Source organism: Nesoenas mayeri, assembly GCF_963082525.1.
Source record: "Nesoenas mayeri genome assembly, chromosome: Z".
NCBI classification, from domain to species: domain Eukaryota; kingdom Metazoa; phylum Chordata; class Aves; order Columbiformes; family Columbidae; genus Nesoenas; species Nesoenas mayeri.
The window spans coordinates 58,351,918-58,367,242 of record NC_137542.1 but is presented as its reverse complement, the minus strand read 5'-3'; the positions used below and the strand labels follow the sequence as shown (position 1 = coordinate 58,367,242).

Here is a 15,325-nt window from a genome sequence, read left to right as displayed (position 1 = left end):
CCTCGTTTTGAGCAAAACCACTTAAATATCACCCATGTCCTCTGTCCTATTGGTCCCTTTCTTTGTAGCTTGCCAATGTGCAATAAAATAGAGATACTTAAATTAATGAGGCCTTAGGTACCAGTAAATTTCTTAGAGGTACTACTTAGAGATTTTCATCAGGGGACTTAATTTTCTCTTCAAAAAATATTTAAAGAACATGGTCAAAGTAATGAAATTAGTTTTTTAAGACTTCCTTGACCTACCACACCACCACCCTGCCTCTGACTCAATCCTTTGTATAAACAGTAAATCAACTTTAAGGCCATGGAGCAAATCCACAGCCCCATTGTTGCTCCCACTTACACAGCACAGACTATTGCCAGGCGCACTTGTAATAGAACCTATCGGGAAATCTGACTCTGCCATTGTAGTCTTATTCTGCCAGATAGTTTTCTTTGTCCAGCTTTCTTAAACAACAAAGCAGTGCTTTCCAGTTTGGAATTTGATAATTTAAATCCCATTTAAACTAACAAAAAAGGCTTTTCAAAGAGGGCCTTTTTAGGAGGGGATAGGATTCATTCATGTACTGTATTTTCCACAAGAGCAAGTGTTCAAATGAGCTGTTATTTAAAGAAGCTGCTGCTGTTATTGAAGGACGGGGCCCCGAATTTTGGAAAGGATTCACAGTGTATAAATGGCAGCACTTTCTTGTCCTAAAGTTATTTGTCTGTGTGCCAGTCCATCACTTCCATATTTCCATGTTTCTGCGAGGTACTGAACTGGAATTAAATGCTTACAGCTATTAAATGAAACAATAGGTCTCTGTAAATTTTTTTGACTGCAATTGAATCAGCTGTTGTTTAATCAAATGAGTATGACAATGGTATGGAAAAAGCTTTAGAAACCTCTACAAATGCACTTTTTATGGACACTCTGATGAAATTACTGTCAATAGCAGTTAGTAGAAATTATATATTTTCATTTGAACCAGAATGTTCATGCCTTGGAGGCGGAACTGAAAATTAATTTTGGAGCACATTCCAACCCCAAATCTTTTATATTTATCAGGTATGTAGTATTAGTTTTCTTTCTTTTAGATCTTATTCTATTAGGAGGTGGGACAAGAGGCATGAAGGACATCACTGTTCAAAAAGTAAAACAGGTTTTAGTTACCTTTTAAGAGGGTCTTTCCTTGCACATAATAATTACCTCAAAGGAAGCTATTGGAAGAATACAGATCCACTACAGTTGTTTTACTGTTCTAGTTGAGAAAGAAAAACATAGAAAATGGTTTAAACACAGATCTTCAAAACTGGAGAAGCCAAGTTCTCCCAATGACTATGAAATGGAAGAACTGTATCATCCCCCCCTTGCTTGATTTCAAATTTCTGTTACATAAATTCTCTAGGAGACCTTTGAAATTCAGGCAGTCTCTATATTATTCTCTAGTGCATATATGGGGGTCCTCAGTCTAACACCATGCTCTAGAACATCTGAATCATCTCTTAAAATTGCCTAAACAATCAAGTAGAAAAGTATACAGGCATACAGTGCTTTGAAAAGTGTAGCAGGGTAGGAGCTGCAAGAACGGTCTAGTGCCTGAGAATTGTCACCTCTTCAGGAATGGAGTTCATTATTATTCCAGTGACCTGATATGATCCCTGGCAGAAAATGTTTTTATTTACTTTTATCACAGTATTTAATTTATCATGGTCCAGATAGCCACAACAGTGTCTAGGTTTCAGAGCAGGGACAAAATAAGAAAGAACACAGTCATCTCCACCTGTGTTTTATCTCTAGCCAACAGATGACTGAAATCTGGTTCTTGTTCCAAAATTTCTTGTAAAGTTTATTTCCATGGGAGATGTGAGTGTAAAAGATTTCGGCTCTGCAAAGCTTTCCTGAAGTTCTTTATGGATTTAAATCCTGATTGTTCCTTTTTGTTCCCCCTCTCCCCTGCAGCATTGTTATGACTATAATTCAATTAAGATGTTGATATTAAGTTTCCTGAAAAATTGCTTTCTACTTTAGACCAACACTTAGAAATGTTAATGAAACATCTGGGCATGGTTAGGTGTATCCATCCTTTGCCAGGATAGTAAATGGGGCTAATTAACTTTCAGTTATGTTCAGTATGAGACAATTGTTAACATATAGTGAGGTGAAATGCTTTTCTATTATAGAGGAGCAACAAATAACTTTGTTTTTATAATTTGCCAATACATTAAAAAAATCCACATTCCATACATGCATTACTGTATTGACTATCAAGCAGGCTTTTAAATGAGATCCATGGACTTGAATTCACATCAGTGGTTTGTTCGTGGCTCTTGACTGAACTTCAGTGTAGCCTGTTTCTGGTGGGTTTGTGTACATGACCCCTCACTAAGACTTGGAGATGCACCATGATCTAATTCTTGCTTCTTGGCTACATTTCTGAGAGGACTTGAAATCAACAGCACTCAAGTTTAAGTATGCATTTTTGAAGTAATTTTGTGTAAGACATTTTAGTATTTCTATACCTTCATGTTATGGAAGAAAAAGTGGAAAAGTCATCTTCTGAAGAGACAGAATTTAATGCTCTTCAGTTGAATTTCAGTTACAAAGATCTCAAACTTCAGTTCTGAAAAACTCAAGTATTTTACTTTCTCCCTTTAATGAATTCCTGTGTTGTAAAGCAAACAGATTTCACTTATTTAAAGAACAAACTCCCTATTTCATAGAAAGTTCTTTAAGCATTGAGAAACATCCTATGGGTTTTGTGTCTTACAAGCACGGGACTTCCTGCATGGGACAGCTAGAGTTGAAAGCGGAAACAATCAGTCTCTATTTCTTCTAGCATCTAGCTTGTGTTTTCTGTTTTATACATACTTTTTCACACAGGATTACAGGATGGCTATTCTTAATTAACTACTGCATTTCATTATCCATTAATAGGGCTGTCATCTCAGAAGAAAGCCTGAAAGGCTCCTGTACTGTGTTCAGATGGCCCGTGAGCCTCCTGTTCCACTCCTGCTCCGGGGTAGGATCTGCTAAACCTGTACCATCGGCAGTACAGGCAGACACTGGAATTCCCTGTAGAGCAGCTCCATCCACAGAGGTGCCAAACACCCAGATTTTACTAGAACTGGCCACGTTTCAAGAAGTTTGTCAGTTGCTTGGATGAGAGCATAGCCTAAGTGGTTAGAAAGTTTTTGTGTGCCTGGCTGGAAACAGCTGCAGGTCAGCTCAGGTGGAGCGGAACCCAGCACTGTGGCTGCTTCTCGCACTCCTCTTGTCCAAGCTGGCAGGGGAGCAGGAGGGAAGCATGCCTCATGTGGGTCAAGCCAGAATCAGGCTTGCTAAGGTTGCAGTTGCTTTTTTTCCCCCTCAGATTTATATTTATGTAATGGGCTGCAGTTGTTTTACCTGTTTTTCAAAGACTTATGCAACCAAATGAGCTCTATGTGTAGATCTTAATTACACCAACTGGCTGCAACTGGCTTAAAAATGTGCTCTGATCTAGGGAATAGACAGCCAAAACAGAGTGATATGCAAATGTTGGATTTATTATCTTTTTCTTTCCTTAGTTTTAAGATGAAGTCTCAGGCAGTAGACTATGCTAGCGGCTGCTTATTTATCTGGCTTATATATCACTCTGTATTTTCTGCTACCTGCTTTACAGGTGGCTTTTTGTGTTAGGAAGATACTAACTGGAAAATGTAGGAAGGTTCTGAAGTTGCCTTTACCTGCACATGCCTATGTTGCAGTCCATACTCCTCTTCAGAAATGTGAAATCTAAAAAGCTTTAGTAGTATAGTTATTCTGAAATGCAAAAAAAAAAAAAAAAAAAATTTGCCATAATCATTTAAAGAGTTTATGAAAACAGATGTTAAGAGGTCATCTTAAACATTAGTTTCTGAAGAACGTGTTACTATAAGAGTAGATTAATTATTATAAGTACATATTGCATTTGGTTTGCAATTCCTGTTTGAAGCAAGAGAAGTTAACTTCATACAGTTCAATGAAAAAATAATTCAAGTAGTTCAAATTCAAGTTCAAAGTTCAAATCTGAAAAGGTCTCAAGTATTGTAAGTGTAAAAGGTACAGGAACTTCAAATGCAGTACATAACGCTGAGCTATCCTTTGTCAACATCCTTCATGATGCATAAGGATAGGGTTCTTGGAGCACTATATGCAGTTCTTAAGCCTCGCTGGATTTTCATGCCACAAAAATATTTTTTTTAGATTAACTTTTATTCAGTTATTCTCAGTCTTTCCAGCCTTTTCCTGGCCTCTTGTTATGCTAACATGGTTTGGGATTTCCTTGCTCTCATTTCATAACTTTTCATGTACTAAGGTGGTTGTTAGAATTTGCTGGCCCATAGGCAAACATACCAAGCGGATTGTGTTGAATGATGAAGGTCAAGGCAGATGCTAGTCATTGCTTTCATTGTTGGGCTTAATTTTAACTTTGAACTCTATTCTGGCCTTGCAAGAAGGCACAGCAGATGGCTAGCTGGTTTTACCAAACTCAGGGAGGAAGTTATGTTGATCTGGGCACATCCATGGCACTCTCAGGGATTTCAGACTATGCTAAACAGAAGGCTTATGTATAAAGCCCTTTGGGCTTTAGATGTGGGATACATTTTTAAAGAAACTGTCAGAAGGGCTCTTCCCTACTCCTTTGCCTTCCTCCATCCCTCTGAACTTAGATTTAAAGACATGGGCAACACTGCTCTCATTGCTAGGCTCTTTAAGCTTTTGGAGACTTAATTGTTTGTTGTACTTTGTTTTCCTACTCTACAACAGGAAAAAGAAAATAGTATTTCAAAACTTCAGACTTTCTGACAATGCTTAGGAGTGCCCTGAAGCTTGCTTTTGGCAGAATCTCTGTTGCAATTTGCTGACATTAGTTATTGAGGGACTTTAAAATGGACACTCTGCAGGAAACTTCATATGATAAATCTAAATTGTGAGCACTTATGTTTACAGTTAATGGTACATGGAGGAAAAGTCTATATGTTTCAGACTAGAAGTGGGAGTTTGTGGTAATGGAGTTTGTGGTAATAGACTTTGCCAAAGAAAACTGTTTGAAAATGGAACGGCTGGAACACAACCTAAGAATGAGAAACATAAAGCTTTTGAGGATCCCAGAAATCTCTCTGAAGAGCAGCTGGGTGGATATTTTTGCTGAGTTTAAGGACTAAAATCAGGAGTCTGTAGCTTGCCAGCTCCTGTGTTGCATGATGCAATTGCTTCTTTCCTATTAAGAAAACAGCCGTTCAGCAGGCTTGCCTTTTATTAATGTCCTATACCTCGAGGTGTGTTTGATTGAAACAAGACTTTTTATCCTATGAGGCAAAACTGGAGACTTTGGATGAAAACTGAGTTTGTTGGGATTTTTTTATGCAAAAGTGGCATGTAGGGTTTTTGCCTGAGGGTTTTGTGTGCATTGGGGAGGGCAGATGCCATCTCATGTATAAGTAGAAGATAGAAGAACACAGGCTGTGTGCATTGCTTTGCTTTGCTGGTGCTAAAGGGAGAGGGGGGAAAAATCTCCTACAGCTCCTACCTGCCTATGTCAGCTTCTTAAAACTTTAACCTGCCTGCACTCCAGAAGATGTTAGCAGCAACTCATTGATTGAATGTCTTAAAACTCCAAATACTTAATTTTCTCAGTTTGTACTGATGCCAGCTCTGGCTTGAAAACAAAATGTACTTCTTGTAACTGTTTTTCCTAAGCTAATTTTTGCACTTCTGTGGCTGCATGCCTGTGTGTGACAGGGTCATGAGGTGGACAGCTAGCATTTAATGAAAAGCCGCATTTATGGTATTTCTTCTCAAGAGGAGGTGAAATGGGTGTAGTGTGAAGCTGTGGCTTTTATTTGCTTAAAAAACCCCAACCAAACAACAACAAAAACTAAAAAACTAATAAGTATTGATAGTGGTACCTATAAATGTCTGATTTTCCATTCGGGCACTCTGGTTTGCCAAACATCTGGATGGTTCCGTCATGGTCTTTTGTCTGTCTCTGAAGCTGTAATGTCAAAATGGCTGTAGTAACTGAAATGTATCTTCATGAGGATTTATCTGGTGATGTCCAGGAGTAGTCTGCCTTTCTCAGTGCTGATGCAGTTTCCACCATGCAGCTGGTTCTGCTGTGCTCTTACACTAAAGGATCGCAAATGTAAGGAACTCATGTTCCCAGATCTTTATATACTGAAGAAATCAGTTTCCTGACACTCATCGAAGCAGGAGGACAATGCAGCAAGAGGGCACAAGAGCAGCAGCGATGTGGGAATAAACTGAACTGGTCCTTCTGCTGCCGTCTACCACTGCTGTTTTCATGCTCAGATAATAAAGATGAGGAGGAACTTGGTTAATAAAGAGGCAAGTCTGCTTTTATTCTCAAGTTGAGAATTGGTAACATGCCTCAAGATGGTCGTTATAGATAGGTTTGCCAATACTGAATGGTAGCCAGATTTCCTCTGTAATTAAATGACTGGCTGTTTCTACGATATGTCTTTTCAAATGAGTGGCTGTCTTTTGATAAGGCGGTCAGGGAAAGATGAAGATACAATGGTTTTCACAGGGAAATGTTCACAGTTTCATCCTTGGTTTTAAGTTTAAGGTGAAATTCTAGGTCCTGTTCCTTCATTGCAGTGACAGGGTGCATGCCCCTGTGACTGTGTGATGAAATAGTGGAAGGCAGTTTTGGTTTTGTTCGCTGTATCTGCTCACCAGCCACACAGGTACCTACCTATCTGTGCTGGTGCAAGGAAAAGGCAGAACCAGGCAGGTGCTGGTCATAGAGGCATAATCCGTACATTGCTTTTAACTGTAATATTATCTAATTACTGGTCCTTGTGTTACATGTGAGGGAAATCACACTGTGCTTCTTTCTGAGTGGCTGGAGGTGCTTCCTTCATGCACAGAATGTGCTGCTCTGGTGGTACCCACAGCCCTTTCTCCTCCAGGCCAGGTGTCTGGCAAGCCTAACACTTCTGCCACTCTGCCTGTGGTAAAAAACAATCAAAAGACAAATTTAATCTTATATATTTAGTTTTGCTATTGTTACTGGAGTGGGAATTAGGGTTCTGAGGGATAATATTGTCTGTGGAAATCACTATAGACACTATAAGCTATGTGCTGCCCCTAAAGTGTGTAAAGGATCATCCAAGTCAGTACAGAAATTCAGCCACGTTACCAGAGGGTCTCTTCCCAACTGGCATAGCTGGCAAATCACTTGTCTGTCTGATGTGGTAGCAGCAAAGCTTGAATACTTTCCTTTTTTTTTTTTTCTTTTTTACTTTTTTTTTTTTTAACAGCCTTAGAAAAACTCCAAGCTGCTCTGTATCTTTATTTATCAATCTTGTTTATTTGGGTGAAGTATTGGTCAGTCAGGAAACTGTAAATCATCAAACTGTAGGCAGACAAGTCAAACTTTTTCAAAGTCCTCAAAGAGTTGACATGTATTAGAAAATGAAGAATGATCTGCTTTGGGGAGGGATGTTTTTACTCAAAATAAACCTTGACAATGAGTGCATGTGAGTTCATAGTGTATTTCAAACATTCTTGCACTTAAAATATTTTTCAGAGCACTCAGATTAAAATGGCAGAGAACAATAGTATTATATGCTCGCATATAAGTTGGACTTTGTTCCATCTCTGTCATAATAGAAAATAGCAAATACAGTATTCACTTAGAATCCATAATTCAACTGTGTTCTTTATTTGCTTTGGATTTTGGTAAATAATGTGTCAGACTACTTTCAGGCCCTGGAGAAAATCTGTGTTACAGAGAATGTTCATTCTGCCCCCAAAAACACTCTGGAGTGTGACCTTGCCAAACAGAAAGGGAGTCCTCTGATTGGATGTAATTTTTCTGCCTTCCCCCCCCCCTTTTTTTTTTCCGCAGATGAAAATGTCCTAGTTAGAAGGTTACTGTCTTAAATTAAGACTTCAGGTTTATTTTTTCTTATTTTATCATGTTCCATTCTAGTTTTGTGGTATTTTCCCTAGATATATGGACCACCCTGTTGTTTTAAGCCAGCTGTCAAAATAACATCCAGTATGGGGATTGTGCTCAGTTTTACAGGATGTAGCTGTGGAAATGGTCAAGCAGAGGACCTGGATATGGCAGACCCACATCTTATTGCGAACACCACTGTGGCAAACTCACTTAGCTCCATTTTCACAAGTCTAACCTTTAAATGTGGATTAAGTCTGTTCTTCTACCAGTGATGAAATGATTTGTAAAGAAATGTTGTATGTGAGCTAAGTAAAAATTACAGGCCTTTTCTGTTTGAATTAGACTGTCTGGCATTTAAATAATTTCTGGAAACACTCATTCTCAGCCTTTTAGCAGAGACCAGCTTTATGTGACCTGTTGTGCTCTGTCTGTCAGATACTGATTGCAGAATTCTCCATTCCTTGCTGGCTGGACTTTAAAACCGAAACGTGGAAAAGGTCCTTTGCTCTGAATGATGGATGTGCTTGTTTAGGACAGTTGTGCTTCACCAGTTGACATCTCTTATCTATAATAAATCTGCTATTTACAACTAGCTCAGGAGTGACATACACAGCTGTCCACTCTGTTCAGTCACCAAGTATGCATAAAAAAGCATCTATCAGCATGTTTGAAAATGTTGAGTAACATTTCTGGTCAGGAAAATATTCACCTGGGAGGACTTTGAGCACCTTTCTTATGAGGAGAGAATGAGAGAGCTGGGCCTGTTCAGCCTGGAGAAGAAAAGGCTGAGAGGCCCCCTCATCAATGTTTATAAATATCTCAAGGTTAGGTGTTAAGGGGATGGGACCAGACTCCTTTCAGTGATGCACAATGACAGGATGAGGGGTAGTGGACTGAGTGGTTATGAGACCTTCATGTTCCCAGTAGGAAAAAGCTGTTTGAACCAACTGGTCTTTATCAGCTGCTGCAGAGATGGGCCTCAAATGCTGACTTGCTTTATGTCTGGATCCAATGAGAAAACCACTGGGAAGGGTAGCTGCTCCTCTGCTGTGCTGAAAGGTCTGAAGACAATAATAAAATACCATCCCACCCCTCAGGAAGAATAGAAATGTTTTACTGCCATAAAAGAAATCTATCTCAAACCAGTTCAGGCTGGGCTATCAAGATGTGGCTGCAAGTGGTAATATCAGGTTTATCTATTGTGCAGGGAGAATGAACTATGTTGTAATGGGATTTTAGGCTGACAGAGAATCTAACCCTCAGTGTGGCCCTTGCTCCAAATCAAGCCTACAAGTTTGTTTTTGTTTGCCTAAGTCATTGCACAACCAGGAAGTGGGAGGAAAAGTTGTTTGCTTTCATATCAAGGGTAGTTTATTTGTGAAAGATGCAAGTAAAATGCACCACTGCTTAAGGCTTCCAGATGGTGAGAACTCCAGTGTTTGGAAACTTGCAGCTTTTGCCTCAAATATTAGGAAAATTTATGTAGCTTATAAAGAATTATTCTGTATCGAAATGAATGTCTACATTATTTGTTTCACAAAACCCTTTTGCTACACAGGAGCCATCAGTATCTATTACAAAAGCTTCTTTTTTTCTTTCTTTTTTTTTTTAAGTGGGGGCTGTTAACTTTAAAATCAGTTAGAATTACTCCTCAAGGGGAGGTTTTTGCCCAGCACTCTGTAAATACTCTGATTTAAATATAACTGTAATAGGTTTATCTCAGTCCGGAGCCATTCTTCTCTTGAGCAGGGCTGATTTCCTGGTGAGCCAGTTCATTTTATTAAACCAGCAGCTAATTAGCCATGTCCCCCATTCACCTCCCAATTGCTTTTGGATTTTTAAGAAAAAGAAACATCTCACTGTAGTGTTCTGTGAGAGATGGTAGCAGTACAAGGGTGTAGGCAGGGGACACACCAAGCAACTGCAAGAGAGCTGTAGAAGCCCAATGCTATCTGCCTTAGGTCACTGTATAAATGACTGAGAGTTAAACCTTTTCATCCTCTCTTTTCACTGGACTCTCCAAATAGCTTCTATACTTTCGTTTTCATGAAATCTTTACATCCTTTTTAGATGTTTTCTCATCTTTCATACCACCAGTACAACTTACAGATGATGTTTCTTTCATCCCATCAGTTGAAGAGAAGCAATATTTTTAATCAGGCTTTTCTTACCTGAAAGCATTTTAGGCTGCACAAAACAAAGCATCTGCGTGTGAGGTGCCTCGTTGAGAACTGCCATGGGAATTGTTTGCATTGGTGGCACTGGTCTGTTCATAGGTGTGTAGCCTGAAAGGGGTTAAGTTTTTCTTCTCTCATTGATGCTTTCTTTGCAGCCTAATTTTACCTAAATAAAACATGTTTTGCACTTACATATTCATGTTGCATTTGGCACCATCCTACATAGTCTGTCCATAAAACCTCAGTGTCTCAGATTTAGCCAAGTTATTATTAATTGGATATTTATTATTCTTATTAATATTGTCAAATGTAAGTGAGCCAAGTGCGTGCTTCACAGCCTTCCTAATAATCAAGTGACTTCAACTGTATTGTGTATCTACACAAACATGTGTGAATGTGTTTTGGTGTTTGCTGATATGTTGCTGGCTGAATTAGAAATGTTGGAATTTGTCAGAGTCCTTTTGCATCCCTCTCCCAGACATTTTCCCAGAGCCTGAGAAACCTCTTCTTCTAAAGAAGAATGTTTACACAACTTTGCATTGGCCACCAAGTACATGAAAGTTTGATTTTTGAATGACTAGAGAACAGCCAGCAGCAGTGCTTTTTATGCTCTTCAAAGTGTTAACTCTTCAGTTTGTTTATGGCAATAGTAAGCATGAGGATGAGCACACAGGATATTTTTATATTTGCAGAGCATGGTTCAAAAGTTAAGTGCTGCCTGTCTGCTGTTTGCAATCAGCAAAGTGTGGAAGGACTCCTCGTGGGAAGTGGGGTAGTTGCTGCGCTTCCTATAGGGCTCTGTTCCAGCAGATCTCCTGGTTTGACTAATTCTCCACCCTTTGCCAGATTATGTCCGTAGGTCTTTTTCTCTGCTGTTTTCAAGAAGGCTGCAAAGAAGGCTACAGCTTAAAGAAACACAGCGTTGCAGTTCACATACTATGTGCCAGAATTATCTGTTTCATTCCTGCCTGTTATTCCCAGTTTTCCTGGTTAGCAGGCTGAACTTTCAGTGTTAGTTTTAACATTTTTAAATGAAGCAGTTGTTCAAAATGTGAATTCTTAAATACAGAAGTTGGTGAGGCTACATGATTCGTGGTGTTCCCTTTAGATTCGAGGGGAAAAATCCCCATTAACACAGGAGTGCATGATGTTAAAAATGGAAGTCTCCTTTAAGAGATATTAGAAAATATGCTGGGAATACTGACTTTTTCAGTTTGGGGCATGTTGATGAAGGCCCCAGCTTGTCACACACAATTTAATAGTAACTGGAAGTGTTTTGTTTTGAATTTGTGGTTTGTTGTTGTTGTTTTTTCACATTAGTCCTGCTGGAAAACAGATCTGTATATCCATCTGATATTAGTAGGGCACATGGGGAAGCAGTATGCCTGCCTGTACTGTGACCGTATCTTGAGACTCGATGATGGCATGATATGCATGAGAAGGATATAAATTTCTCTGTTTTCAGAAGTTTTTTTCCTTTGTTTTTGCATCCCAGCGAAATTAAGTTAGCAGCACATGTATAAAACTGATTCTGTGAATCCTGAGGTACCGAAGTTGTCAAACATGAACCTTCAGCTGTGAAAATGCTTTAATTCATTGTAACTTCTTTGATTTGTTCTGTAATTATATCTTGGGTAATTGATGCTGTTAAGTGCGTCCTGTCATGGTGTGGTTGGTAACCTCCGCAACTTCCCACTGTTCAAACAAGCAGGTGCTTTAAGTGAAAAGCAAAACCAAAAGTTGAAAAAATAAATCTCTAACATAGTCTCACAAGTATCCAATAGCTTTGGTTTCTTCAGGTGGCATTCATGAGCACTGAAAGCTTTTTTTACCCCCTCTATATAGAAGGATGGGCTCTGTAAAGAACAGTGCCAAAGCACAACTTGATTTAGTTTAATTTAAGAGTTGAATCACCTTTTAGAGGGACTAAATTCTGTCCACAGAAATGGGGGGAAATCAGGATTGACTAGAATGACTAGAGCAAAGTCAGTCATTGTGAATGTTTTCTTCATTAATTCCCTAAGCCCAGACATTCTTTGGGGATATATTCTCACCAGAGACATTAGTTTAAAAACTGGGTGCGACTAGATGCGCATAATATATATGGCATAAGTTAATGAGACAGCAGCATATGTGAAAGTATGACTACAAAGGCTTTGTGATATGCCTTCTCACTTTCAGAGCTATTGTCTTCTTGGGAGGCAGTGGAGAGATGCCAGAAGATCGAGGGGTGTGGAGGGGAGAACTTGCCAATACTTGGTTTGTGAATGAAAGAGAAAGGAGGTCTTAATAAAAGAAAAGTGACATGTAAATGCTCTCTTCCAGTTTTCACCTGGCAGCCACGAAGGGGCACGCAGAGTGCCTCAGGATCATGGTGACACATGGTGCAGATGTGACAGCCCAAGATGGTGCAGGTAAGCTTCTGTGAACCTACTCATGTAGCATAATACACTTAATTTGCCTATATAGCTCTTAGTGCAACTATGGATTTGACAACACTGCTTTTCCCCACACACTGTGCAGTAAAATCAGTTGTAAATCTTGCAGGTTCAGGCATAGTTGCTTTTCTGTGTGTAGAATTTAGATTCCAAAGCCATAAAAAACTTATGCCCTAATATACTACAAATGACAGCATTTATAGTGGACTGTAGATACAAAACAGTCGCTTTTTTTTTAAAAAAAAATATTTTTAAATGACAAAAAAATAAAATAACCTCCCCCAACTCTTTTTGTTAACTTTATTTGAAGCTTTTTGTAGGTTCAGTCAAGATCTTTGGTGTTGCTTTTATGTGTAGCCAAGCTGTTAACACCATTAACTGTACAGGAGTTGCAGCAAGACATTTGCTCAGGATTGTGACACAGTGAAAAGGGCTGATACAAGCCAAAACAAAGCTGAGAGCTATTAAGTATGCTGTTTCAGTCCTCAAAAGTCTCATGCCTTAATTACTAATCTACTAGGAGAATTATGAGACCTGAATTTGAAACTGACAAACCCTTCTTAATGGATTTCAGTTGACATGTCTGTGGAATCTGTGCGCAGCATTTGCTCTGGCTAGCTGAGTGACCTGAATGAACTGTCAGCATTCTGTCTCTCCAATAATGATCTGTAAATGTTGGGCTCACGAGTTCTGTTTTGGCCACTGATTGCAGCCTGAAGGAATTTCTGTCACACATGAGAATGATTTTCCTCTATAAGGAAGTGTCTGTGATGCTGGAAGCAGCATTTAGATTACACATAATGATAGGGGAATATATGTACTTGATACACATTATTATTCAGAATTTGTACCTCGTCTTGCTTCAGGATTTAGAATTTATTAGTGTTTTGGATAATAAGAGGTTGCCTGCTCTCACCTCAGAGTGTCAACCCAGTATTCATTAAGGAAAGCCTTGTCTGTAATATTAACATTATTTACAGTGAGATTCTACTGTCACAAGTGGCTCTGTCTGTACTGAGTACTAAATCTTGGCTCCTTCTTAATTACATGGATAATTTATTGTTTTGCTATCTTGGCCTCTTTATTTTTTTCGGATGTTCTGTAAATTAAACTAGAGGAGAGATTGCAGTCTTTCTTCATAAATCCACAGTCAGTAAATCACTGTATTGCATAGCTAAATATGAGCTTACAGATCCTAAATAAATTAACAGAAAAGGGAATATGTGAGAGACAAACCACAGTAGTCCTGTGTTCTGAGTCCTCTTCTACATGCATTCCATGGAGGACACAAATTTGCTGTAGCAGTAGCTGGTGAGTTTTGCTCTTGGTGCTGGGTTCCTTTTTCATTGCCAAATGGCAGAAATTGTGAAGACACTTGACAGACATCTCTCTGCAAGGGAGGCTGAGTAATATAGGAAAATTGGGTTTTAAGAAACAAAACATAACTGCAGAATCTTAGACTTGCTTCTGCTAAGGTGTAGTCTGACTCAATATTCATCTCATTCCTATATATGAAGCTAGACATTAAGATTATTTGGTTACCTGCCTGAATGGCAATCTGTCATAAAGACATTCTGCTTGATGTAGGTTTTTATTTTATTTTCTCTACCCTTGCTTTTCATGTACCATGACAGACATAACATGGGTAATTCAAAACTTCGCCTTTGTCATGGAAGAGTTTATTCCTGTGTTTCAGTGTGATTAAATACTTAATTTGCTTTGCTTTTTATTCATTTAGGACACAGTGCTTTACATCTTGCAGCAAAGAACAGCCACCCTGATTGCATTAAGAGGTTGCTTCAGGTAAAGTGAAAATCAAATTAGAAGTTTTCCTTTTGTTCCTCTATATTGGTTCCACTAGATATTGACATGGCCTACAGCTTCCTTACAAGGGGAGGAGGGATGGCAGGTGCTGGTCTCTTTTCTCTGGTGACCAATGACAGAACCCGAGGAAATGGCAGGAAGATGTGCCAGGGGAGGTTTAGGTTGGACATTAGGAAAAGGTTCTTCCCCCAGAGGGTGGTGAAGCACTGGAACAGGCTCCCCAGGGAGGTGTCACAGCCCCAAGCCTGACAGTGTTCAAGAAGCAATTGTATGATGCCCTCAGACACATGGTGTGAACTGTGGGCTTGCCCTGTGCAGGAACAGAAGTTGGACCTGATGATCCTTGTGGGTCCCTTCCAACTCAGGACATTCTATAGTTCTACACACATTTCCTGCTAACAATCTGTATCATACTCCTATACTGCTGTCCTGTCTCCTTGCAATCAAGTGGGGTGCTTGAATTTTATGACATTTTAAGCACTGCGAATGGATGACAGAAAACAGTGTGGTGGCATCTTCCAGGGGTAGTCCACTTATACAGCTTTCCCTGTGCAGCTGATCTGATACAGCAAGGTTGAGTTTCAAGCAGATTGGAGCTTCTGTCTAATTTCCCGTGTTTTGTCTGTGTGGTCAGATGGCTTGGAAGTAGATGGATCAAGAGGCATAGGGGAAAATGATTTTTCAATTCTGGTGAGATTCTGATACTGTTCCACTGGAATGCTTTCTGTCTGTTGTTGACTGTAGAAATGTCTGTCAAATTTAAAGTCAAAAGGAGAAGAAACCGAAGTAGTTTTGAAGCTAAAATATGGAAACACTTGAATCCTCAGTGAAATGAGGCAAAGGACAGTGAGTGCTCAGGGAGTAGAAAGAATGGGGAAAGAAAATGAGAGAAACAGAAGCGAAGATGAAGAAAAGATTCTTGTGGTGTTGAGGCTGAAGATGTGCATTAG

At 39.3% G+C, this 15,325-nt stretch overlaps 1 protein-coding gene across 5 annotated transcripts in view; it reads left to right on the top strand.

Moving 5' to 3' along the window:
- The window catches only part of RAI14 (retinoic acid induced 14), an 89,061-nt gene that overhangs the window by 58,481 nt on the left and 15,255 nt on the right, over nucleotides 1-15,325 (top strand). For all 5 annotated transcript variants that reach the window (XM_080362224.1, XM_080362221.1, XM_080362223.1 and 2 more), the window contains 2 exons: nucleotides 12,439-12,527; nucleotides 14,290-14,354. In XM_080362224.1, coding sequence (XP_080218350.1) covers nucleotides 12,439-12,527; nucleotides 14,290-14,354 — 154 coding nt within the window. The remainder of the gene's footprint in view (nucleotides 1-12,438; nucleotides 12,528-14,289; nucleotides 14,355-15,325) is intronic.